Below are 24982 nucleotides of genomic sequence, written 5' to 3'. Positions count from 1 at the left end.
ATAAAACTAAAAAAGAGCTACGTCTTGCGGTGGACGATGGCGTCGACGCGCCCCCAGCTGAAATCGATCTCGTCCTCGGCGACGACTTCGAACGCGTCGCTCGGCAGCGGACACAGCGCGGTGACGAACAAAGCACCGCGTCGCATCTTCGCCGCGTGCGACGCCAATCGCGCCATCGTCGCCTCGTCCCACGTCACGCAATTACAAAACACGAAATCCGCGTCGATCCAGGAGAGATCGACGAAGATGTCACCGAGCGAGACGGAGACGCTCGGAGAGACGCCGTCGTCTCGCGGCGCCACGTCTCGCGAGAAATCCTCCACCAAAATTTCCGCGATCGCGTGCACGCAAGGCAAGAGCTCGATTCCACGACATCGCGCGAAATACGGTGACAACGCGGCGGTGAGCACGGATTTTCCCGCGCCGCTGCCTAAATCGTAATACGTCAGCGCCGCGCGCGTCGACGCCGTCCCGCGCGCGTCGCCGCGTCGCGTCTCATCTCCCTCTTCCGCGCGTTCCAGCGCCAGCGTCCGCGCGTGCGCGTTGATAAACTCCAGAAACGCGCGCGGCGCGCACTCGCCGTACACCATGACGTCTAGATCGCTCTCGGGCGTCCCCTGAAGCGATTCCATGACTATGAGCTTTATGACGTCGGGACGCGCCTGTTCGAGCAGCGTCTCTAAGCGCTCGATCGCGCGCGCGCGCGCGCAGCCGGATTGCACGGACCAAGCGCGAAGGTCGAAGCGTTTGGCGACGCCGTTTTCGACCAAGGCGCGGAGACGCGCGGTGGGGTCGGTCATGACGCCGGACGGTACCGGCCGCCGCGGTGTGCGGGACGCGAACGAAAGGGGAATGGGATGGGTGCGATTAAAACAATGCGTGGTGTCTAATGATCGCGAACAACTCACATGTCTGGTCCCATGGAGTCGTAATCGGTCATCTCTTCGATGGTGAGCTTTTGACGCTCGGCTTCGACGCGCGCGGCGCGTCGCCAGAGCGCTTCGCCTTCGGCGATTAAAACTTTTTCATCCTCGGGCATGCGCTCGATTGGGATGAGTTCAGGTTCGTTCGACGTGGCGTCGTCGTCGTTCTCGTCGTCGTCGGCTTTCGGTTCATCATCGCTCGTCGCCGTGGAGCCGGCTGGTTCCACGGGCAGGGCGGCGGCGGCGATGAAGGCGACGGTGGCGTCGACGGCGTCTTCGCCTTCGTCTTCGTCTTTGGATTCCGAACCGAATCCCATCATCGCCCCCGCGTCGACGCCTTCTTCGTCGAGAATCTGCGTGAAGAGCTCCGTGGCGTACGTGCTGACTAAGATGGAAACAACCATGATGGCGACGGTTTCGAACACGAGCGCGCCTTGCGCCTGGTCCTTGACGGATGACTCGTCGAACACCGCGGTGAGCAAAATTGAACCTAAATACGCGTCGATGAACGCAGTCTTCGAGCTTCCGATGAAGTGCGCGGCGAAGAACTCTTTGAATTTGAGAGGCGTCAGCCCGCACACGTACCAGTTCCCACTTATCGGAATCGGTAAAATCGGGCACAGCCTGAGCAAGAGCGCCGACTTGAACCCCTCGGGCACCGTGGACTCGGGGAATTGCGACGAGTCGAATCTTCGACTCAGCGCGGCGAACCACTTTTGCTCGCCCACGGGATCACTTTCGCCCCACTTAAAGCCTAATATCTTATCCTTCAACACGTACCGCGCGAGGAAGAAATTGACGCTCGCCGCCAGCGTGCTCGCCAGCGACGTCACCATCGTCCCTCCGAAGACGCCGCCGAACACCACCGGCGACACCACGGGCAGCACGAAGCCGATCGGCAAAAACTCATCCGTCATCGTCAACTTTTCCGCCACGAACAACCCAACGTACACCGCGAACACCGCCGCCACGGGCAACGCTCGCAACTGATCCAAATATCCGCTCAACTCGCTCCTCGGCGGCAACCCAAAAAATTCAGTCAACTCGTCGAACCCACCCACCGCTTGCAGCGCCGCGACGCGCGGCAAAAACAACCGCAGCACCACCCCCGCGATCGCCACGTTCACCGCGCTCGACATCAACGGCGCCGCGTCCCGCACCGCTTGACTTTCAATCAGCGCCTCGCTCCTCGCTCGCCAATACGTCCCCACCGCGCTCGGAATCGACGCCCGCGCCCGCGCTCGCATCTCCTCTCGCTCCGCGGTCCACGTCTCCCCCGGTTCGGGTCCTCGTCGCGCCAGTTCAAGCGCCGCCATCAGCGCCACCGCCTCGATCGATTCATCCTCTCTCAGCGGTTTATACTTAATCTCTCTCCACAAGCCTCGCAGCGCGTCGCCCGCGTTCACCCGCGCCCGCCCTCGATTCCGCGTCCGCGCCGTCGTCGCCGTCGTCGTCGCCGCGTCGTCGTCCCTCGGCGCGGGAAACGCGCGCGTCGCGTTTTTTCGCGTCGTTCGCGCGCGTCGTCGTCGCGCGTCGTCGCGCGCCGTCGTCGTCGTCGTCGTCGTCGTCGCGCGCGTCGACGTCAGCGCCATCGCGCGCGCGGCTCCCGCGCGCCGAGACGACGCGCGCGCGGTCGAGGCGCGCGCGAGCGCTCGCGCGGACCCTCGGACGCGGTCGTCGCGCGCGCGGGAGACGCGGGCGCCGCGCGGCGTCGCGTAGTGTCGCGACTCGCCGACGCGGCGTCTCGGCATGTCGCGCCCGCCCGACGCGCGCGCGCGCGCGCGCGACGCGCTCGTCGACCTGCGCGCGCGACTCGACGACGCGACGCGCGGCGCGTGCCTCGCGGCGTACTGGCGCGCGGTGCGCGCGGCGTGCGACGACGCGCAGCGAATGGGCGCGGAGACGTTCGCGCGCGGACGGAAACGCGTCGACGACGAGGCGGCGCGCGCGTTCGGCGCGTCGCGGAGCGCGATGGCGACGCACGCGACGCTGATGGAGACGCTGGCGCGCGCGGTGCGCGCGAGCGCGGCGCGAGCGGGCGCGGAGGCTGCGGACGAGGACGACGCGGGACGACGACGCGGGAACGAGGGCGAGACGAAGACGAACGAAGACGCGCGGAGACGCGCGAGCGATGGCGGCGCGGTGCGACGAGCGATCGGGAGCGGATTCGCGACGGTTGTGACGAAGAAACGGAGCCGACGGGCGGAGAGAGCGGGGAAGGCGAGCGAGACGCGGACGGCGCTGGGCGCGCCGCTGGGCGAATCGAAAGCGAGTCGAGACGCCACGGGAGGAGCGCTCACGGCGGCGCGATTGCGCGCGAGATTAGCGGTGGTGAGTCGAGGGATGGCGCGCGGAATGCGGGTGCGCGCGGACGTGGGGAAAGTTTTGGCGGCGGCGGCGAGGGCGCGCGCGAGGGACGTCGCGAGACGAGCGACGGCGCGCCTCGAGCACGCGCGCGCGGTCGACGGCACGCGGTGGACGTCGTCGCCGTCGAATCGATCGGTTTCGAAAGCGCACATCGCGGCGGTGATTCGCGAGGAGACGGGAGAGGTGATCGTCTGATTCGCGACGCGAAGCGCGGCGTTCGAGCGACGAGACCCGCGAGGGGTGTTACGGTACCTTTTTCTTATTGAGACAAAATTCTAGTACATTCTAGCCATTCAGTTGCTGTATACATATTAGGTTTTCTAGCGCACGCACCGACGCGCGCGCGATCGGACGTCGACGCGATCGGACGTCGACGCGTTCCCCGCGATTCGACGTCTCGCCAGCTGTCGCCCGCCGTCTAGTCGAACAACGCCCGCAAGTTTGCGTTCGACCGTCGCGTCCCCGCGCGCGTTCTCGGCGTCGTCAACAACCCCAACGTCGCCGTCTGCGCGTGCGCTTCCGCGCCCACGCGCCACGTCATCACGCGCGTCGCCTTTTCTTCGCTCGCGCGTCTCGTCCGCGCGCTCAAACCGTCGAGCGTCCCGCGCGTCGTCCCCTCCCGCGTCCCTCGTCGTCGTCGTTCGCGCCTTCGCGTCCCCCCGAACTCATCCAGCGCGTACACCACCAATTCATCCGTCATCGCGTCCCGCCGTTCGCTCGCGGCGAGCGATTCCGCGCGTCCTCGCGCGTCGTCCCCGCGTCGTTTCGTCTGCGCGATGTGTCTTTGCGCCGCCGCGGGCGCATCCGCGGGCGTCGCGTCGATCGTGCGTCGTCGCGCGAGCGGCGACGGCGCGGCGAACGTCAGCGCGATGGCGGCGCGGTGCATCTCGAGCGCGTCGTCCCGTTCGATTCCGCGCGCGCGCGTGGCGACGCCGCGTCGTCGTCGATTCGCGTCAACGTCACTTTTTAAAAAAGTGCGTTTCGGGCGGGAAAATCGTGACGATTCGTATCGCAACACGGACCTTTTAAAGGCGATTTTTTGCGCCTTTTTCGACGCGACGGTTGGCGTCGCGCACTCCGAGACGGTCGACATCGACGGCGGCGCGGCGGCGATGGAGCGCGCGAGCGCGGCGCGCGCGAGGCGGCGGTTGCGACGGGCGTTCGCGGCGATGAGGCTCGAGGCGGTGGAGAACGAGGATGATTATGCGGTATATCGGGCGGATCATGGTCTGGACGCGCTCGCACGTGTCGGGACGGCTGTGATTGCGACGAGCGCGGCGGTGCCGGCGTGCGCGGCGTTTCTCGGAGACTTGGAACTCTTGCGGTTGGCGCTCGAGCTCGGGTACGAGTGGAACTGGGAGACGTGCGCGAGTGCCGCCATGAGTGGACAGTTGGAATGTTTGAAGTACGCGCGCGAGCGCGGGTGTGATTGGAGCGACTTGACGTGCGCGAATGCCGCCGAGAATGGACATTTGGAGTGTTTGAAGTACGCGCACGAGCACGGGTGTCCTTGGAACGAGGAGACGTGCGGTGCTGCCGCCGAGAATGGACATTTGGAGTGTTTGAAGTACGCGTACGAGCGCGGGTGTCCTTTATACGAGGAAATGTGCGCGTATGCCGCTTCGAATGGACATTTGGAGTGTTTGAAGTACTTGCACGAGCGCGGGTGTCCTTGGAACGAAGAGACGTGCCAGAATGCCGCTGAAAAAGGACATTTGGAGTGTTTGAAGTACGCACACGAGCACGGGTGTCGCTGGGACGAGTTGACGTGCGGTGCTGCCGCCTATGTGAACGAGATTGAATGTTTGCGATACGCGCAAGATCACGGCGCGCCCGATTCAGCGCATTACGTCGTCGATTGGCAACGAATGTACGTCAGCGCGGTGGAATTGATCGTCCAAATCGCACTGTCACATCAACGAGACGGCTACGTGTCGCTACGCGAGCTCACGCCTACGGTGAACCGCTTCTTGCGCGCGTGGCCGGAACTAGATGTGCGCGAAGAAGTGATAGGACAGCTGCGCGAATATTTTGGCTTTGACCCCCTTGAAGAACCACCCCCACCGCGCGAGCGATTCTCGACAATGATAGACCTGTACGCCACGAAATGAAATCCGCGATCAGTCCACTCGACCGTTCGTCGTGACTCGCGCATAGACCTGAAATTTGACATGACATTTTGGCTACCTACTCGTCGTCTTCGAAGTCCTCGGGACGGCGACCGCGGCGCGGACGACGCGTGGAGGCGTCGTCGACGCGTCGACCGCGAGATTTAGATGATGACTTGCGCGGCGACTTGTCCTTGGAAGTGCGGTTGAGACGAACGCGGTCGTGGGCGGCGACTATGCCGTGCGCGTCGTAGTCGATGGCGGCGTCAAAGCCGACTTGCTTCAAACGACGGACGACGCCCGCGGCGACGCCGGAACCCGACGCACTCTTCGGATCGCCAATATAGTGGTACAGTTTGCCTTTAGGGCGCAAGATGCGCTTGAGATCGGCGTAGAATTCGGCAGAGTAGAGTTCGCCTGCGAGAGCAAACGTCGGCGGGTCGGTTATGATAACGTCAAAGCATGAGTCTTCAAACGTCTTGACGACGTCCGCACCGTTGCCGTACAACTGCTCAATTTCGCCTTCAAACAGTGCTTTTGAATGTGGGTTCATTCTGCACATCTTTGTCATCGTGCGATCGAGTTCAATCGTGGTGACGTCGGCGCCTCGAGCGTGCGCCATGCACGACGTGTACGCCAACCCCGTGCAAATATCGAGCAATCGCGCATTCTTGCGTATGGGCGCGACCGCTCCCAACTTTTTCTCCGTGTCTTCCTTCGGATCGACGCCGACGCCGAACCTATGCATGCTAAACCCCGCGATCAACGCCGTGGGCCACGTGCGCTCGCCGCTCGGCATCAACGAAACCGCTCGTTCGGTGTCGTCGCTAAACGTCACCACCTTGCGCGCCCCACCTCCGAGCCAATCGTCCTCATCGGCCGGCTCGTACACCCCTCGCTCATCGCCCGCGATCGTTTCGATCGCATCCCAAGCCATGAACACCTCGCGGTCGCCGTCCAGCGTCGCCCTCGCGCCGAGCGCGTCCACGCGCGCGTCGTTCGGCGTCGTAAAGTGAAAATCCCAGCTGACTTTGCACGACGTCTCGCCGTTCGCGCGCGCGTCGAGCAACCGCCGCGCTTCGTAGTGCGTGATCAACGGCGGTCGAGGATCGAGCGGAGGAAGCGGCGGGGCGTGCCGACGCCTCGGCGCGTCGTCGTCGTCGCGCGAGGCGCGCGCGGTGGCGCGAGAGGACGGCTGGCGGCGGCGCGAACGCGCGCGCGGCGCGCGCGCGCCGGTGGCGTAGGACGTCGAGCACGCGTCGAGCGCGGCGCACATGTTTACGCGCGGGCGAGCGATCGAGGCGCGCGCGAGAGTGATGTCTAAGTCGGTTGGGTCTACGACAACGCTACGGCGGTTGACTGAGCGGGACGGGACGAAACGTCGGGACGTTCTCACAGTCCGATCGCGTTGGACGCCGCCTCGGCGGAGAAACCGTGATTGTCCGGACTCGTCGATTGCTTCACTGGATTTCGCGGGGCGGTCTTCGGTATTTGAATCGCGACGCCGCTCTTGTTGGTTTGCGAACGCGCCTCGACGAGGGCGCGAAGCTCTTCTCCTCCTCCGCTGGCGTTGATTAAGAAGTCCTTGACGAAATTAGCGGCTTTCTTCTCGCTTCGCATGGCACCGAGCTCTCGCACGCATGAATCGAGGGCTTGCTGCGTCATTCCGGGAAGACTCATCAAGATTTGTACCACGGATTGCGTCTTCGGGGTGAGCCAAATGATGATGTCGCGAATCAAGCCGAGAATGTCGGCTTGGTGCGCGGCGTTGGAGCTTTGCGTCAGCGCCACGAGGGTGGCTTGGAAGACATCTGAACCGACGTTGTCTCGCAACGCTTGCGGTGCGTTCGCGCTCCCGGCGGCGGCACACAGCCCGCGCACAAAGTTCACGGCGTGGCCGGTGGATTCCGCGTCTTCCCACGTGAGCGCGGCGGCCCCCGTGGCGATGCCGGCGCGAATCGCGTTAGCGTCACCGTGCGCGATCCAATCCAATATGTGTTTCCCTCCGGCGTACGATGTCCCTAATAGCGTGTTTGACATATCACCCATGACACCAGTCAACCCACTCCCTTTGGTCTTGCGCCCGAACGTGCCTTCGGGAGCCGCGACGATGGCGAGCATCGCGCAGTGGTCCCGCGTGATGTCGCGAAGAATTCGTTCAGAAATCAAATCATTCACCTCGACGCCATCCGTCTCGTCGTCTTCATCTCCTCTTTCTTGCGCCTTGGTCGCGTTCACCACGCGCGTGTTCGCCCATTCCTTGGCGAGGCGGTCGTGCAGCGCCGCGCACAGCGGGTTCACGAGCGCCGTCTGCCACATCGCGCGATGCGCCGCCGGACACCGCCCCATGATCGGTCGCACCGCCGCGTGCACGACTTGACGAACGTGCCTGAGCTCCATGTACGGCAGATCAGCTAACATAGACCCACCACACGCGCTCGCTAAGGCTTGGTTCGGGTAAAATGCCGCGGGAGCGTGAATGCTGAACAACGCGAAGACCGAGTACGAGCAATCGCGCAGGCATCGCATCCAATCGCGAGACGCGCTCGCCGTCGTGCTCGTCCCGGGTTCTTCCTCGTTGAGAACTTGCGTTCGCGCCGGACCGTGAATCAAATACGCCGCCTTCTCTTCGGGGCTCATTCCAAGCGCCGCGCCTAATTGGCAACTGTGCATCGCCGCGCTCCCTTGCGGAGTCCAGTACGAGTGAATTCTTCGCGCCAAGCACGAGACGAGCGAGACGGCCCATTCCATATGATCCACTGCCGGACATTCCGATATCGGTGGCGGTGGGTCCACGGGCTTCATCAAACCTGTCGGTACTTTAGCTGTTTCCGCATCACCCAAACTCCGTCGAAGACAACGCTCGGTGAGTTGTACGTCGTGAAACAGCTCCCAGTGCGCCGACGACAAGCCTTGCGTTCCGCCGGCGGCTTCGCCCGCCGCCATCGTAGAAATGGCCAACAGATGCTCAACCTCTGGCGAGAGCGCACCCCCAGGAACCCATCTATTTCGGACGGATGACAGCAGCCACTCGAGAACTTCGCGCACGCGCTGCGCGCCGGACGGCCCAGCAACCGCGAGGAGCGCCTCGGCGAGCGAACCTCGCTCGGCGCCGCTCAGTCGTCCGGAAGATTTCATGGTTTCGATTTGAGAGGCAAAAGCCTCCAGATGTGGGTTCAAAGCCTGTTGCCGTGATGTGAAACACGTTCGCGTTGTCCGTCAGTCGATGTAATCTCGAATCGCGCGCGTCAAAAATATGTGGCGACCACGAATCGAAGAGAAGCCGCCGAAGAGGCTGCGCTCGAGCCGCGTTCGCGAATTTATTTCGCGCCCCAGCATAAATCGAAACGAGTGAAAAGGCTCGTCAAGTTTTCTAAGAGGCGCTTTGGTGTCGAAAATCAGTCGAGCGCATCGATTGACGTACCGTTGGGGCCGCTGAACAAACTATGAGAATCGCCGCGCACACTTTTTGTCTCGCCGCCTGGCCCGTGCGCCCGCTCGCGACGATGTCGCGCTGCCGCACCGGCGGCGCTCCAGATTGTACGTCGGCGGGCAATTCATTCAAAATCGTAAAAAGTCGACTCATTATCGTCAGAGCCACTTCTGGACGCGCCCGGGCAAACTTGCCGAACGTTTCGAGCAATTTGGACACCTGCGCGTTGCTCAGCGGCGCCTTGAAGTCAATCGCCACGAGCTGGCCGAGGAGCGCCTCCAACGTGCTAGCGAAGCCCATAAACGACGGACCCTCGGTCGGAAGAGCGACCATGATGGCTTCTAAAAACGACGTCGCACCCTCCAGAGCCGCGCATTTCGTTTCATCCGAGCTATTCGCCAAAGGTCCGCCTGGTTGCGTCCACGAAATCACCATCAGCGTGTTTTGCGACGCTTGATTCGCCGCGCTGCTCGGACACAACGCCGTGCACAACTTGGTGATGTCCATCCATTTCGCCCGAAGCTGCACCCACGTCTCGCGAAGCTCTACCACGCTTTCGAATTCATCGGCCCAATCTTCCGCTTTATTACCCGGAATACCATTGGTGTCAAACCCAGAGGCGATGCCCGCGCCGGCGTTGAGCCACACGCGCGAGATTTCGAGCAAAACCTCGGGAGCGCCCATGGGAAGAATCCCGTTCGGCTCGAGCTTTTGCGCGTTGTATGGATTATTAACTCCTTGCGACGGTGGTCCTCGCACGAACGTCTTGGGAAGCTCGGCACCCATGGCGCGGAGCATCACCGGCCACGCGCCGATAACGACGTCCAAAACCTCCAAACTAGGAAATCGCGACAGCCCCATCAATCGCTCGAGGAACACGTTACGCGTGCTCTCGTCCGTGATCGTGCTGAGATGGTACCCCGCCATCGATGCCATCGTCTCACCCAGTCTCTTGATGAACATGACTTCTTCTGGATCGCTCACGAGATCGGCTTGGTTCGGGTGCGAAATCACGCGTTCCGCCGCCGTGGACATCGCGTTCGCCGCGAGCGTCAAACCCTTGATGATATCCTGATCATCTTGCTCGTCCACGCCTTGCGCGACGTTGGCACGGCGAGCGACGACGTGTCTCAAAGCATCGCACGCCGCGCAACGAAATTCATCGCTCGCCTGCGGTTCGTGACGTCCGGCGCGAGTCAGTCGAGAGTCAAAAAAAAACAAACACACCGGCGCTTTGTCGTTCACGCGCGCCTCGGACAGTACTAGCAAAAATTCCACATAGGGATGTTCGGATGGTTGATCCTTATTGGATTATCATCATCGGCGTCGTGCGTGTTCGTGTGTTGGACGAAGAAAAAAAAGACGCGCGCGCGAAGAAAACTAGACGCACCAAGAGCATCCCACACGCCTCGATCAAACCGCTCCGCATGATTGGCGCCAACGGAGCCCACTCGCTGTACACCGCAGCCGCCCCGAGCGCCGCATTCACCGCCGCGGCGTGCCTTTTCGCCACCTCGCGATCCGTCGCCGCGGTCGCCTTGGTGTAATGCTTCTCCATCAGCGCGTAAATCGCCGGCAAAATCGTCCCCACCGTGCTCGACAACCCGCCCAACAACTCTCGCATCTTCCCACCTATCATGTCCTCGTTATACACCGCCACGTCCTCCGCGACGTACCGTATGACGTTCACCCCCATCTCCGCCCTCTGCGCCTCGTCCCCCGTCGTCATGCTCACCAAATCCGGCACCAACCTCGTCCACAGACTCGCGCCCTCCTGCCGCACCGTCTCCGCCACGAGCGTCGCCGCCTTTGATTTCACCGCGTACGCCTCCGCCGCGTCTCCCGCGCTCACCTCCAGCAGCATCCCGTGCGCCAAGCTCGCCATCTCCATCCGCTCCTCCGCCGTCAGCCCTCGCCAGCGCGTCCGCGCCACGTCCCGCAGCACGCCGAAGCCGAAGTGTCGCGCCTCGAGCCCGCGTCCCCGCGCGCACAGCGATCGACACGCCTCCATCGCTCGTCGCGCGTCGCCCGTTTTCAGCTTCGCATCGCCATCGCGCGTCATCGATCCATCGTCAGTCACCGATCGCGTCGCGTCGCGCGTCGTCGTCGCGTCGTCGTCGCGTCTCGTCGCGTCGCGTCGTCGCGTCGCACCTCCCGCGCGAGTTCGACCGCCTCCGCGCGCGCGCGCGCGCCCTCGGCGCCGCGCGCGGCGCGCTCGAGGGCGTCCGCGCATCGCGCCGCGACGTCCGACATGCGGCGCGGTCGCTCGCGCGCGCGCCGCGGTGCGTCGTCGCGCGGCGTCGGCGCGCGGCGTCGGCCCGGCGCGCGCGCGCGCGGGAGTCCCCCTGTTTCTGAGTCACGACCCGTCGATGCGTCCGATCGACGGGTATCGTATTCGCGATATCGTTTGTGGTATGTACTTTTTAGTATAAAAAATAAATCGGTGCGGCGGTGCGGCGACCGACCGCGCGACCGACCGACCGACCGATCGCGCGATCGCGCGCGCGCGTCGCGCAGACGCGCGCGCGCGACGACGCGCGCGACGACGACGCCGAGGGCGATGCGGGCGACGCCGTCGACGCGTCGCGGCGTCGCGCGGGCGACGCGCGGGCGCGCGGCGCGACGCCGACGCGCGATGCCGACGGCCCGACCGCGCGCGACCGACGACGCGACGGCGCGCGACGCGCGGACGCGGGCGCGGCGCACGATCCTGGGCGTCGATCGAGCGACCGGGGAAGCGATTCCGGACTGGGACGAGTGCGCGGAGTGGCGGGCGCGGGCGCCGCCGAGCGCGGAGACGCTCGAGCTGCTGGACGCGTCGATTTTCGCGCTCGCGCTGCCGGGCGTGGCGGAGCTGCTGTTGGATCCGGTCATGGGCGCGGTGGACACGGCGTTCATCGGAAGGCTGACGGGAGACGGCGCGGCGGAGGCGCTGGGGGGGTTGGCGGTGAGCACGACGTGCTTTACGTTTTGCTTCAAGTTGTTTAACTTTTTAGCCGTCGTCACGGGACCGCTCGTGGCGGCGAAAATATCGGCGAGCGGGGGGCGGGATTCGGCGGAGGGGCGGCGGGCGGCGAAGAAGACGGTCGGGAGCGCGATGGCGCTCGCGCTCGCGCTCGGGTTCGCGACGATGGGGATCATGGAGGTTTTCACGGATGATTTATTGGCGTTTTGCGGGGCGAGTCACGAGGCGTTGCTCAACCCGAGCGAAGATTTGCTTCCCGACGCCGACGTGCCGACGATAAAGGGGATGTTGGAGTACGGGGAGGATTACTTGCGAATTCGCGCCGCGTCTTTGCCCGCGTGCTTGATCGTCATGGTGGGCGTCGGCGCGTTTCGCGGGTTGTTGGACACGCGGACGCCGCTCTACGTCGCCGTCGTCACGGAAATTTTCCACCTCGGCTTGGATCCGTTTCTCATTTACGGCATCGGCCCGTTCCCGGCGTTCGACGTCGCCGGCGCGGCGACGGCGACGACGGTAGCGGAATGGGTCGGCGCGATTTGGTTTTGGAAGCTCATGATGGATGAGGAGATTTTAGATTTTCAATCCGTCTTTCGTCTGCCAGACGAGTCCAACGACGACTTGGGTACGCTCGTCAGCGGATCGACGTCGCAGCTCGCGCGAACGGTGCTTTTACAAACCGTACTCGTTCGCGCCACGTCGACGGCGGCGATGCTCGGCGCCGCGGGCGCGCATCAAGTGTGTTTGCAGGCGTGGTGGGTCACGCTGTTTGGCTTGGACTCTGTCGCCGTGAGCGCGCAGGCGTTGGTTGCTGCGAGTCTCGGGAAAAATGACGTTCCCGGCGCGCGCATCGCTGCCGATCGAGCGCTGAGCTGGGGCGTCGGCGCGGGCGTTCTCGTCGGCGTCGTCGTGTTCTTGTCCGCCGATCAGTTGCCGTATATATTCACCAACGACGCCGAAATCGCCGCGCAAGCGGCGACGCCGATACGCATCTTATCCCTCTTGCAGCCGCTCAACTCCGCGGTTTTCGTCGGCGACGGCGTGTTTCAAGGAAGCGCGGATTTCGACTTCCTCGCCAAAGCCATGGCTATTTCCGCGGGAGGGGGCATCTTAGCGCTGACGGCGGCTGGGCAAATGGAAGGCGCTTCGCTCACGTCGGTGTGGCTGGGGATGGCGACTTTGATGTTCGGTCGAGCCGCCACGCTCGGTTGGCGTTATTTCAAGGACGACGAGTCTCCACTCTACGTCACGCCATTCGAGTGCGCGGTTTACTATGACGATTTACCGAGCGTGGACGTCGACTTCGTCGACGTCGACGCGAAGGTTTCGAAAGACGAGACGACGAAGCCGCGATGAGCGTTCCTCGACGACGACGACGCCGACCCGCGTTGTCGTTCTTGTCGTTGTTCTCGTTGTTGTTGTACAGTACAAACGTGTTGTAACCTATTTAAGCGCGCGAATTGCACCACCCACGCCGCCCACCGCGCGCCGCGCGCGTCGCGATGTGCGTTCGGATACGGTCCATGGGTAGACGTACCGTCTTTATATACACACTGATAACGTATAGTACCTCCAATTGCGCTATATATATATGAAAACCATTCGGGTCGCGTCCCGGCGTCCCGGCGGCGCACAGCGCGACGCGCGACGACGGACGCGCGCGACGCGCGGCGACGCGACCGCCATGGCGTCGCGCGCGATCGCGCGTCGCGCGATCACCGGTCGCGCTCGCGCGCGCGCGGGACGGACGACGCGCGGGACGACGGCGAGGCGACCCTCGCGCGCGAACGCGACCGGCGCGGGCGGGGAGAGTTTGGATTGGATGAACGACGATTTCGTGCCCGCGGGGAAGGCGAAGAAGAATAAAAAGGTGCCCAAGAAGCAGACGCAGGCGGCGTCGGCGTCGGCGGCGACGCCGAGGGCGTCGGCGGCGGCGGCGAAGCGCGAGGGGGGGAACGCGAGCGCGGCGGGCGCGGGAGGCGCGGCGGCGGCGGCGGACGACGCGGGCGCGGCGGTGAACGACTGGGAAAACGAAGAATTCGTCAAGCCGAAGAAGAATAAAAAGAAGGGACGGACGAAACCGGCGTTCGTGCCGCCGCCGGTGCCGAAGGAGGAGGAACCGGAGGCGAAGGAAGCGGTGGCGGAGGAGGCGCCGGCGCCGGTGCCGGAACCGGTGGTGGCGAAGAAGGCGCCGGAGCCGGAGCCGGAGCCCGAGCCGGAGCCCGAGCCGGAGCCGGAGCCGGAGCCGGAGCTCGAGCCGGAGCCCGAACCCGAACCCGAACCCGTCGTCGCGAAGAAGGCGCCCGCGCCCGAGCCCGCGCCCGTGCCGGCGGCGGCGACCGCGCCGGTCGAAGCGACCGCCGACGAGACGGAGGAGGTGAAGCCGATGTTTGATGAAGATGGCGAGTACATCGGACCAGCCATCGATTGGAGCGAACCCGAGGAAACGCCCGAGGACGACGGGAACCCGATTCCTGCGTACCTGCGCGACATCTTCGCGAAAGACGCCAAACCATCGGTGAGACGTAGCTCTGGGTCCGTCACTACGGGCGTACGATTGGAAAACGTTCGTAAGACGTTCAAGAATATGCCAATCTTGGACGGCGTGAACTGGGATTGTAAAAAGGGCGAGCGCGTCGGATTAGTCGGCTGGAACGGTGCGGGTAAGACGACGCAATTGCGCATCATCACTGGTGAGATGGAAGCAGACGAAGGTGAAATCATGCTCGCGGATGGTGTGAAGATTGGTTACCTGACGCAAGAGTTTGAGGTCAAAGAATCCAACACGGTTCGCGAAGAATTCATGGCGAGTTACGGCGACGAAACTAAAATCATGGCTGACATCGAACGCATCAACAAAGAACTCGAAAACAATCCAGGAATGGAGCTCGTTCAACTCTTAGTGGACAAGCTTTCTGATTTACAACGCCAGGCCGATCGTCTGGACTTGTTCAAGATGGAGCGTGCGATTGATAAAATCATGCCAGAGCTTGGCTTCGTGCCCGAAGACAACGATCGCCTCGTTGCCTCTTTCAGCGGTGGCTGGCAGATGCGTATTTCGCTCGGTAAAATTTTACTCCAAGAGCCCGGGCTTTTACTTTTCGACGAACCGACAAATCATCTCGATCTGGACACCATTCAATGGCTCGAAACTTACTTGAAGTCGCTCGACGTCCCGATGGTCATCGTCTCGCACGATCGCGAATTCTTGGATCAACTGTGCACAAAGACTGTTGAAATTGAGCGCGGCAAAGCGACGACTTACAAAGGTAACTATTCGCAGTACTGCGCCGAGAAAGAAAGCAGAGGCGCGCAACAGATGGTGGCGTACGAAAAATGGCAAAAGGAAGTGCAGCGCCAACGCGATATGATTTCGCGTTTGGCGGGCGGCGGGCAATCCGGTCGAGCGACTGCGGCACAGAAAGCTCTCGATAAGCTTCAAGAAGAAGCAGTTGAAAAGCCGTGGATAGCAAAGAGACGTCGATTCTTCTTCCCCGACTGTCAGAGAAGCTCGCAAATTGTCGCGCGCGTCGAAAACGTTACTCACGGGTACGATGAAAAGACGCTCTTCAAAAACACATCTCTTGAAATCACGCGCGGCGAGCGTGTGGCCATGATCGGTGATAACGGGTGCGGAAAATCAACTCTCATGCGATTGATTCAAGGACGCGAGACACCGATTTCGGGTGTCGCCCAAATTGGCGACTCTGATTTATGCAAGGTCAACTACTTTTACCAAAACCAAGCCGAAGGCTTAGACAGGAACAAGGGTGTACTACAAACCCTCGTCGAAGCGGCACCGGACGCGCAGTTGAACGACTTGAAAGCATTGCTCGGTCAAATGGCGTTCAGCACGCCGTTTCACGAGAAGCCCGTCAAATTTCTGTCTGGAGGAGAAAAGGCGCGCCTGGCGCTCGCCAAGTTTATGGTGACGCCAGCAAATGTGCTTTTGCTCGACGAGCCAACGAATCACTTGGATATTCCGAGTAAGGAAATGCTTGAAAACGCGATTCGCCGGTTCGACGGCACCGTCATCGCCATTTCGCACGATCGTTACTTTTTGCGGCAAATTGCCACGCGCGTATTGGCTTTTGACGAAGGTGCGATTACCGATTACGCCGGCGATTACGCATACTTCTTAGAAAAGAACGACACGGCGGGTGCTCGGGACGCCGCGCTCGAGTCTAAGAAGAAAAAAGTCCAGCAAGATCAAATTGTTTCGAAATCGAAGATGAGCAAGGCAGAAAAGGCACGATTGAAGAAGGAAAAGGCGAAGAACTTCTCGTCAGGAAGCGGCGCGGCGAAAGCAAAGAAGAACGCAGGGCGCTGGAATTAATCGAATGTACATTAGCGATTCACAATCAATTCATTTTAAAAATTCTCAACCTAAATCCATCTAACTTGTGCCTTTACTTTTTCGGCGTGGGTAACACGAACACCGGCCCGGTCTTGGCTCTTCTGCACGCACACGAAGCTCCGCATTCAGAGCGCATCTCGGCAAGATCCGCCGCCCACTGCGAACGTAAACTTAAAGATTTATCTTGCGTCGATTCCGTATCCGCGTCCAAATTCTGACCAGTTCGCGCAACTGCGCGATGTATCGTGCCGCTTGATGAGTCCGGCATGATGAGCTCTTCGACGGCCGTGGCGCATCCTTGTTGAGGGAGCAGTCCCCACACGTTTTTCAATTCCGCGGAGATGTCAAAATGCGCGTCTCCCATGCCCAAGGCGTGCTCGGATCCGTTTGCCGGTACTGGATGATTCTTTGCGTGAATGTGCACGCTCACGTGTCTACTTCCAGGTGCGAATGGCTGAATGAACTCTCGGCACCAATCTGCCGCCTCTCGCTTTGAGATTTCGGAGATTATTTGCGCCACATGACGACCGCGATGAAACTGGTACTTTTGATTCACGAGATGCGCCCAGTGTCGTATGGCTTCTTCGCGTAAGTTGACATCGTCTGCCAATATATCATCGACGACGCTTTGGCGAGTCTTTTCATAAGAAGCGTCATCCATGTTGTCAAGGATCTCGGGAAATGATCGCAAGAAGGCTGCCATGCGACTCGAAACGAAATGCGGCGGGTGGAACGCGGACTCGACGGAAACTCGATAACCCAAGATTTCATGCGTCGAGTCAAACGAGCAGCTCACGCTATAGCCGAGAGTCTCCTTCGTTCTGAGCTGGTCGAAGAGTTTTTCGTGCATGAGCGATTGCATCAAAATGATGAACGCCCGACCTCGCCACGTGCTCTCACCGAGCTGAAAATAGTACAGCACCACGTTATTCGTCTCGTCAGCGTTGATTGCCTTGATGCTAAACAAGTGCGCACCCTGAGGTACGCGCGCGATGCGAGTTTCCGGCCAGCTGTTATCAGGAATCGGCGCGCCTGGAAGGCATGCGCGAATGCGTTCGCCGACGTCGCAGGCTTCATCCTTTGTCAAGTTGCCAATCATCAGACTTTCGACGTGCGCATGCTGCCAAATTCCATCCGCAAACGCTTGCAAATCCGCTGCGGTCATCTCCTGGAGTGCATTTGCTTTGTCCTCTTGCGTCGCGTCCTTTTGCTTGAGCAATACCTCGAGCGCGCGCTTTGCGTGCCTAGCGGGATTCAAGCACAGATTATGGACGTCTCGCAATCTTTCTTCTTTGCGCTTTTCGAATCGATCAGCGTCGATCTTTAACGAAGTCATCGTTTTGAAATACGACAACGCGACCTCGCCGAGCTTGTCGCTCAAACCTTCGAGTGAGAGCACGAAACCAGAATAAGAAGCCGACGCGCCGATGTCGACTTCCATTCCAGCAAGATGCGCAGGGTAATACACGGACTCGTTCACGCAATCTTCCACCATGGCGACGAAAAGCTGGATCAACATCATACCGAATGCACCCTCAGGTACGTGCGGCAGCGATACTTGAAAGTACATGCACGACCGTGGCTGGTTGAATCGGTCATCAAGACGATGCCAGATGCGACTGACTTTGCAATCGTGCACGATCGTGGGTGAAAACAACGCGTCTTTGTGTTCGCTCGCCGGTGATCGTAACCTGAAATCACTCGCAATGTATGGGTTCGGTGATGGATAATGTAAGCGCTCGCCCGCGTCTGCGTTTGCCCAAGTCTCCAACAGCGCCGAATCTAAAGCCTCCTTTTTGTATGGAAAGTTAATCCATCGCTCGTGCTCAACGTTCTCGCCTTCGCCGTTCCACGCATGATTTTGCACGACGATGATGGCCTTTTGAGGCGTCATCAAATCAATAATTTCTCGAATTTCTTCGGGCTTGTACGTTTCAAATAAATCCGCTCCGCGCAAGATGTCTTCGGGGGCGTACTTTCGAATATCTGCCACCAAACGTTCAGAGTACTCGCTCGCGTCTTCGGGTTCGCGAAATCTAAAGTCAATATCAGCCAATTGCTTGATTTCATTCCAAAACCACTCCTGCGGGCCTTTGGCGCGAAGCATATTGACGTACGCGAAAAACAGCCCGATGACATCGTCGACGTGAGTCAAACCATCATCCGTGAGCTTGATCGTAGTGCCAAAGAGCGCGCCGGCGGTAGACGAATCAATCCCACCTGCGCCCACACCCGAACGCAAATCGCTCGCCCATCCTCGACGCTTCAGCTCAGCAAACAAAGAACCGTGTCCTTCGTGTCCGATCAAGGTCTCCATGTAAGTCGCCGACTTGTGCTTGTAATTCTTTTGCGTCCAAGCCGGGAGTTCGTGCGTGATAGAAACGTGTTGACCATCCTTCACTTGCGCCGTTAACACGCGGATGGGTACCGCGTTCGCATACGGTGAAGAATGCGCGATGTTTAAATCAATCACTTCGTCCCCGTCGTCGCGCATGTCACCGAAAATCTCTACGATCCAACTCTCAAGTTCGTCCAAATCCTCCGCCCCGACGAGCGCAATTGACATGCGCTTGGCGTGATAATGCCTTCTCCAGTGCTCCAACAACACGTCACGCATGCGACCTTCCTTATACGGCGGGCTTTGTGTCAACGACGCGCGGTTACCCCATCCAAATTTCGTGTATGGGTGCCCTTTCGCCGCCAGCGACGATAACAACAACTCGGCGCGCACCGTATCGTTATTCACCACGCGCTCGAACTCGCTCTCCACCGCCGTCACCTCGCGATCGACGCTGTCCAGCTTCACCAACGGATTGACAAAGAACCCACTGAATATCTCCAGCGCCTCTCGTAGATTCTTCGGATTGCATTCGAAATAAAAAATCGTATTCTCGCTATCCGTCGACGCGTTGTCCGAGCCCCAGTGCTCGTTCAACCACTCGCCGAAGAAATTCTCCCCCGGGTACTTTTCGCTTCCCATAAACACCATGTGTTCGAGAAAGTGCGACAACCCATCGCACTCGTCCGTATCCGCGAAGTAGCCGACGTCGAACGCGATCGAACACGCCGCCAGTTTCATTCCGCCGCCGCTCGAGCCGCCGCCGTCGTCGGAATCGTCATCACCCTCCTCCTCCTCCCCATCCGTGTCTTCGTCGTGATCCATCCCCGACGCATCCTCGCTGGCCGAACCATCGTCCTCGCTCGCGCCCGCGCCGGCGCCGTCGTCGTCCGCGCCGCACAGCGTCGCGTCTGAAATCAGCAACACTTCCAAACCATTGCTCAGGCGGCATCTTCTGTACTGCTTCTCGTCGCGTTCGGGCGTCACCACGCGCGCCAATCGCGTCACCGACATCGTTCACCGCGCGCACCACCGACGACGCGCGATCTCGGTCGTCAAAAGCGCGCGACGGAGCGGAGATGCGTCGCCGTTTGACGCCGAAACGTCACTCCGAAGCGCGTCTTCGTCGTCCTCATGCGCGCCAACGGCGCTCGCGCGTCGCCGCGCGCCGCGCCGACGCATCCGAGGCATAAAAAGCACCGCGCACCGTCGATTCGCGCGATCCGCGCGTCCGCCATCGGGCCGAGCGCGAAGTCAACGATCGATGCGTTGAATGAAAAGTTTGCCATCCCGGGGTCGGTGACGTTCGAAAACGGTCGCGGTGACCTTCCGACGGCGCTGCTGACGCATAAAAACGGATCCACGTCGCGCGTGTACCTATTCGGCGCCACGGTGACGTCGTGGACGCAGCCGAGCGGGGATGAGGTGTTGTACGTGCGCCCGGACGCGGCGTTCGACAAGACGAAGCCCATCGGCGGCGGCGCGCCGTTGTGCTTTCCGCAATTCGGCCCGGGCGCGATGCAACAGCACGGATTCGCGCGAAACGTGGATTGGGAGGTCATCGGAACGTCTGCGGACGTGAATCCGGATGATCCGGAACCTGCGGTGATGATGCGATTGAAGCCGAACGAGTACACGCGAGCGATGTGGGACGAAGCGTTTGAGGCGACGTACGAGGTGACTTTAAGACGGGAGAAGCTGAAGATGGAGCTGTGCGTGAAGAATACGAACGAAGAAACGAGTGGAAAAGCGATTGATTTCACCGCGGCTATTCACACGTACATCGAGGTGACGGATTGTGCCAACGCGGGGGTGTTCGCGCGCGGTTTGTCGGGAAAGACGTATCTGGACAAGAACGTCGACGCGAACGATCCGCCGAAAAAAGTGCAAGATTCGAGAGACGTGTTCTTCGGGTTAGATCTCGTTGATCGCGTGTATCTTGATACTGAGCCGGAGACGTTGTTGCACGTCGGGAGTGGGGCGGCGGTGAGCGTGGAAAACACCGCGGGGTGGACGGATACGGTGATTTGGAATCCGCACACGAACATGAAGGAGTGTTATAAAAACTTTTGTTGCGTCGAGAGCGCGGCGGTTTCGAGACCGGTCGTCGTGGCCCCGGGTAAGGTTTGGCGCGCGGAAACGAATCTAACCGTGATTGACGTCGTCTCGAACGATGTATAATGTAATACGCGAGCAAGCGATTCTATCACAAATTCCTCTAGGCTAGCGATCGGCACCGTTCCCGATTCGAGCGTGGCAGACGACGACGCTGATGTCGTCCTTCTTTCCGCCGCTATACACCATGTCGAAATGCTCCGTCGCGGCGAGAGAATACGGTGTCGTTCGCGATTTATCCATGCTCACCTCGTACGCTTTCGAGAGCAAATTCCTCGCCGCGACGTCCATGAGTCTCTCGTCGATGGACGCGCCCTCGGCGACGGACGCTTCGACGCTCTCCAGCACTTCGACTTCGCTCAGGTTATCCCACAACCCGTCCGAACCGAGGACGACGATGTCGCCATGTTCGAGATATAACTTTGTGCGCATCGCATCGCTCGCCTTATCGCTCGCTTCGTGATGTCCGAGCTGAAATGGACAGCCGAAATCGTGCTCTTGCGGCGGGCTGCGATGCGCGCAAAATCGCGCCCCCCGTTCGCCGCGAATGAGCATGAATCCGCTATCACCGACGTTCGAGCCGTATAGCAAACCGTGTTCGCTATCGATGACGACCACGCACGCCGTGGTACTTCCCTTCATGCCCGCCGCGGTCACTTGCTCGTACGCGTGCGTGAGCATGGCGGTCGGTCGATTCTCTTTCCCCGACCGCAACGCCTCGGCGGCGTGGTTCATGAGTAATCGACTGTACTCGCCCGCGTCGATACCTTGCCAACGCCACAAGTACACACCGTCGGCGATCCCCATGCCCATAGTGTTATCTGGTCCACGCGCGGTGAAATACGCGTCCTCTCCTCCGTGTCCGTGCGTTCGTCGCACGAGCGCTCGCATGCCCTCGCGCTTCATCTTTTCCGGATGCGGTACCGCCGCGCCGCTCGCCACGCACTCAAATTCCCCGCGTTCTTTACGAATGTCCCCTTCCATCCACAACGGCGTGCGAATCTCATCCGGTGACTTCGCCTCGAGATCTTGCGTAAACGGCCCCGATTTCCCATCCCCCGCATCGCTCTGCCCGAACCATCTATGACACGGAAAGAACCATTCGTCTCCCGTGCTCTCGCACGTCACCTTGATGTCCTCCAAAAACCACCCCCGCCCAACCGACGTGAGCTCAGGCACCAATCGCACGCGCGTCCGTTTCAAATCTCCCAATCTCGCGCTGCTCGCGATTCGAAACGGCAGGCTCGACGCCCTCGAAAACGTCGGATTTATCCCGCTTTCGTACTCCAGCGCCACCGGATACGTCAACCCGTCGCCGCCGACGAACGTCAATTCCACCCGCCCGCTCGTCCCCGCGCCTCGATTTCGCCCCGTCGTCACCTCTACTCGATATTTTCCCGACGCCTTCTCTAAGTCTCCGGCCGCGATCACCACGTTCGCTTGTCGCGGGGTGAGGCTCGAGACGTATTCCTCGTACTGCGCGCTCCGGCCCGCCGCGCTCCCCGCGCCCGCCGCGCCGCGGTCGTCGTAGTCCAGATCCACCCCCAGCCCGACGCCGCCGTCGTCGTGCACGTTCACGAGTTTTTGGTGTCGATGCGGCGACGTCGGCGTCGGCCCGCGCGCGTCGTCGTCGTCGCGCGCCGTCGACAGCGCGTTGAATCGCCAACTCGTCCCAGCCTCGACGACGCTCGAGATTCTCGTCGCGCGCGCGACTCTCGCGCCCGCGCGTCGCGCGATCGACGCGAACGACATGACGCGACGCCGCCGCGCGCGCGCGACGCGTCGCGACGTCGACGCGCTTCGCTCTGCGGCGATTGGTCGCGCGTCGCGAGTAATCGCATCGGCACAAATCGTCGCGCGTCACCGACGCGACGCGTCGCGCGCGCTCCCGATCGCTTCGGAGCGGTAGAATCGCGCGCGCGCGATGCCGTCGACCGCGAAATCGCCGTCGAAACGCGCGGATGACGTCGCGGAGCTGTCGAAAGCGTTGAAACTGTTGAGCTCCAAACAATCGGACGACGACCGCGCGAACGCGCAGCGCAGACACGTCCTCCGACGCGTCCTGAACCTGCTCACGATCGCGGTCGACGTGTCTAAACTGTTCCCAGACGTCGTGCTGAACGCGCACACCGTGGACGTGGCGTGTAAGAAGTTGATTTACGCGTACATTTGCCACCACGCGCGGCGCGAACGGGAACTGGCGACGCTGGCGGTGAACGCGCTGCAAAAAGATTGCGCGAGCGCGAATGAAACGATACGGGGATTGGCGATACGAAGCATCGCGGGATTAGGGGTGGATGATTTGATCGAGTACGCGACGGCGTGCGTGATGGCGGGGTTGAGAGACGCCGGAGGGTATCCGCGAGCGGTGGCGGCGATGGGGGCGCTCAAGGTGTACGATTTGAATCCAAGCGCGGTGCGGGAGACTGGGATACTGGATGCGCTGCGAGAAATGCTGGTGAACGATACCGACGCGGGAGTGGTGGGGAATTGTTTGATCGTGTTGAGGGAGATTGACGGGATCGAGTCGTTGGCGACGAAGCCCATCGTGTACGCTTTGATTAATAGAATTAAATCGTTTAGCGAGTGGAACCAGGCGTTGATTTTGGAGTTAGTGGGGGCGTATGAGATTCAGAACAAAGATGAGACTTTTGACATCATGAACGCGCTCGAGTCGAGGCTGAGCGCGCCGAATTCCGCCATCGTTTTGGGCACGGTGAAGGTTTTTTTGAACATTACGCTCGAGATGCCAGACGTGCATCAACAGGTGCTGGAGCGCATCAAGGCGCCGTTGTTCACGCTAGCGAACGGCGGAACAGTGGAAACGAGCTACGCGGTGTGGGCTCACGTGCGGTTGTTGGTGAAACGCGCCCCCATCTTGTTCTCGACTGATTACAAGAACTTTTATTTCCGCGGGAGCGATTCAGGGGCGGTGAAGAGTTTGAAGCTTTCGATGCTCGTAGCCGTCGCGGATGCGCAAAACACATACGACATCGTCACCGAACTCACTGAATACGTCACCGACGCGGATATCGGTATTGCGCGCGCCGCCGTGCGCGCGGTGGGGGAAATCGCACTCTCGGCGGCGGATGATTTGGAAGGCATCGTCGACCGCTTGTTGCAATACTTTGATTTAGACATCGAGCACGTGACAGCGGAAACGATCATTTCGGTGGTAAATGTCTTGCGCAAGCGTCCAAAGTACGCGGTACAGTGCGTTCAGGCGATCAAGAACATCGATCTGATTGACGTCGTCCCGTCTCGCGCGCGCGGCGCCTTGGTGTGGATGTATGGCGAGTACGGCGAAGATATTCCGCTCGCGCCGTACTTTATCGAGCCTGTACTCACAAACTTTGGCGATGAGCCGAGCGCCAATGTGCGATCACAACTGCTGTCGAGCGCGATGAAGCTCTTCTTTAAGCGCGCACCGGAGATGCAAGCGATGCTCGGCGCCGCCTTGCTTGCGGGCTCGTGCGACACAAACCAGGAAGTGCGCGACTTGGCCAGTTTGTACTATCGCCTGTTAGAGCGCGATGTGCGCGCGGCGGAGAAAGTAGTGAACTCGCGTGATAAGTCATCGCCGATTTACACCTTCAAAGAAACCGTGATAGAGGATGAGACGTTCGACAAGGTGTTCAACGAATTCAACACATTGTCCGTGCTGTACGAACGTCCAGAAGTGAAATTTGTGGACCCGGACGCGTTCACTCGTCGCGCGCGCGTGGATGCCGACGAAATGGACGACATCGCCGCGGGCGGTGGTGGCTCATTGATCGACCACTCGATGGATATGATTGACCTGGGGGACACCGACGAGGAAAAGGCGTCCGCCAGCGGCGGTTCGGCGGTGGATTTGCTCTCGCTCCTCGACGTAGACGTACCGGCGGCGCCCCAATCTGTCGATGCGCCGCCGGCAGTATTCGCGCTCGATCCACTACCAGCGCTCGATTCGACGAGCTTTCAAATGAAGTGGACGTCCGCCGCAGTGGTGGCGACGGGATTGCAAGCGACGCTGCGATCGAACGCGCTCGCGAGCGCGGCGCAAGTTACGCAACATCTCGCACCTCGAGGCGTCGCCACCATGGCGAGCGGTGGACCGTCGAATGCGATGAAGTTTTATTTCTACGCCATCGATAATGGAAACCGCGAAATCTTTCTAGTGGAAGCGCTCATCGACGCCACGGCGCGTGCGGCGACGTTTACGGCAAAGTGCGACGGCCGCGGGACGAATTTCGTCGCGTTTCAACGTCTCTTCGCCGAAGCGTTGTCATCGATTCCTTAGTCGCAAACTGTAACTGTCACACCAACCGCGCATAAAACAGAAAGTATAATATTATTACACACAAGCAAAGAAGTGCGAGAGCGGTACACGCAAAACA

At 60.8% G+C, this 24982-nt stretch overlaps 11 protein-coding genes across 11 annotated transcripts; 5 read left to right on the top strand and 6 right to left on the bottom strand.

Annotated features, from left to right (window-relative positions):
* Nucleotides 1-17: 17 nt before the first annotated feature.
* On the bottom strand, nucleotides 18-800 carry OSTLU_31019 (predicted protein; the record flags this gene model as incomplete). Its single annotated transcript, XM_001417126.1, has 1 exon — nucleotides 18-800. One exon carries the CDS (start codon nucleotides 798-800, stop codon nucleotides 18-20), a length of 783 nt encoding a protein of 260 aa, XP_001417163.1.
* Nucleotides 801-904: 104 nt separating this feature from the next.
* On the bottom strand, nucleotides 905-2239 carry OSTLU_31018 (predicted protein; the record flags this gene model as incomplete). The annotated part of the gene is made up of 1 exon (XM_001417125.1): nucleotides 905-2239. One exon carries the CDS (start codon nucleotides 2237-2239, stop codon nucleotides 905-907), a length of 1335 nt encoding a protein of 444 aa, XP_001417162.1.
* Nucleotides 2240-4459: 2220 nt separating this feature from the next.
* Nucleotides 4460-5401, top strand: OSTLU_31017 (predicted protein; the record flags this gene model as incomplete). The annotated part of the gene is made up of 1 exon (XM_001417402.1): nucleotides 4460-5401. One exon carries the CDS (start codon nucleotides 4460-4462, stop codon nucleotides 5399-5401), a length of 942 nt encoding a protein of 313 aa, XP_001417439.1.
* Nucleotides 5402-5477: 76 nt separating this feature from the next.
* Nucleotides 5478-6197, bottom strand: OSTLU_37177 (predicted protein; the record flags this gene model as incomplete). The annotated part of the gene is made up of 1 exon (XM_001417124.1): nucleotides 5478-6197. The coding sequence occupies one exon, from the start codon at nucleotides 6195-6197 to the stop codon at nucleotides 5478-5480; it is 720 nt and encodes a 239-aa protein (XP_001417161.1).
* Nucleotides 6198-6790: 593 nt separating this feature from the next.
* On the bottom strand, nucleotides 6791-10842 carry OSTLU_31015 (predicted protein; the record flags this gene model as incomplete). The annotated part of the gene is made up of 3 exons (XM_001417123.1): nucleotides 6791-8581; nucleotides 8823-10001; nucleotides 10222-10842. The coding sequence occupies 3 exons, from the start codon at nucleotides 10840-10842 to the stop codon at nucleotides 6791-6793; spliced, it is 3591 nt and encodes a 1196-aa protein (XP_001417160.1).
* A 624-nt stretch (nucleotides 10843-11466) lies between these two features.
* Nucleotides 11467-13228, top strand: OSTLU_31014 (MOP(MATE) family transporter: multidrug efflux; the record flags this gene model as incomplete). The annotated part of the gene is made up of 1 exon (XM_001417401.1): nucleotides 11467-13228. The coding sequence occupies one exon, from the start codon at nucleotides 11467-11469 to the stop codon at nucleotides 13147-13149; it is 1683 nt and encodes a 560-aa protein (XP_001417438.1). The 3' UTR covers nucleotides 13150-13228.
* Nucleotides 13229-14179: 951 nt separating this feature from the next.
* Nucleotides 14180-16141, top strand: OSTLU_49454 (ABC(ATP-binding) family transporter; the record flags this gene model as incomplete). The annotated part of the gene is made up of 1 exon (XM_001417400.1): nucleotides 14180-16141. The coding sequence occupies one exon, from the start codon at nucleotides 14180-14182 to the stop codon at nucleotides 16127-16129; it is 1950 nt and encodes a 649-aa protein (XP_001417437.1). The 3' UTR covers nucleotides 16130-16141.
* Nucleotides 16142-16565: 424 nt separating this feature from the next.
* On the bottom strand, nucleotides 16566-19478 carry OSTLU_45399 (predicted protein; the record flags this gene model as incomplete). Its single annotated transcript, XM_001417122.1, has 1 exon — nucleotides 16566-19478. A coding segment is annotated over exon 1 (2748 nt), but the record flags the coding sequence as incomplete, so codon positions are not given.
* Nucleotides 19479-19622: 144 nt separating this feature from the next.
* OSTLU_86923 (predicted protein) lies at nucleotides 19623-20669 on the top strand (the record flags this gene model as incomplete). Its single annotated transcript, XM_001417399.1, has 1 exon — nucleotides 19623-20669. The coding sequence occupies one exon, from the start codon at nucleotides 19623-19625 to the stop codon at nucleotides 20667-20669; it is 1047 nt and encodes a 348-aa protein (XP_001417436.1).
* A 42-nt stretch (nucleotides 20670-20711) lies between these two features.
* OSTLU_31010 (predicted protein) lies at nucleotides 20712-21587 on the bottom strand (the record flags this gene model as incomplete). The annotated part of the gene is made up of 1 exon (XM_001417121.1): nucleotides 20712-21587. The coding sequence occupies one exon, from the start codon at nucleotides 21585-21587 to the stop codon at nucleotides 20712-20714; it is 876 nt and encodes a 291-aa protein (XP_001417158.1).
* A 940-nt stretch (nucleotides 21588-22527) lies between these two features.
* On the top strand, nucleotides 22528-24885 carry OSTLU_86921 (predicted protein; the record flags this gene model as incomplete). The annotated part of the gene is made up of 1 exon (XM_001417398.1): nucleotides 22528-24885. One exon carries the CDS (start codon nucleotides 22528-22530, stop codon nucleotides 24883-24885), a length of 2358 nt encoding a protein of 785 aa, XP_001417435.1.
* Between the last annotated feature and the right edge of the window lie 97 nt (nucleotides 24886-24982).

Source organism: Ostreococcus lucimarinus, chromosome 4, assembly GCF_000092065.1.
Source record: "Ostreococcus lucimarinus CCE9901 chromosome 4, complete sequence".
NCBI lineage: Eukaryota > Viridiplantae > Chlorophyta > Mamiellophyceae > Mamiellales > Bathycoccaceae > Ostreococcus > Ostreococcus sp. 'lucimarinus'.
Note: the sequence above shows the minus strand (reverse complement) of the source record. Positions and strands in the feature narration are given on the sequence as shown.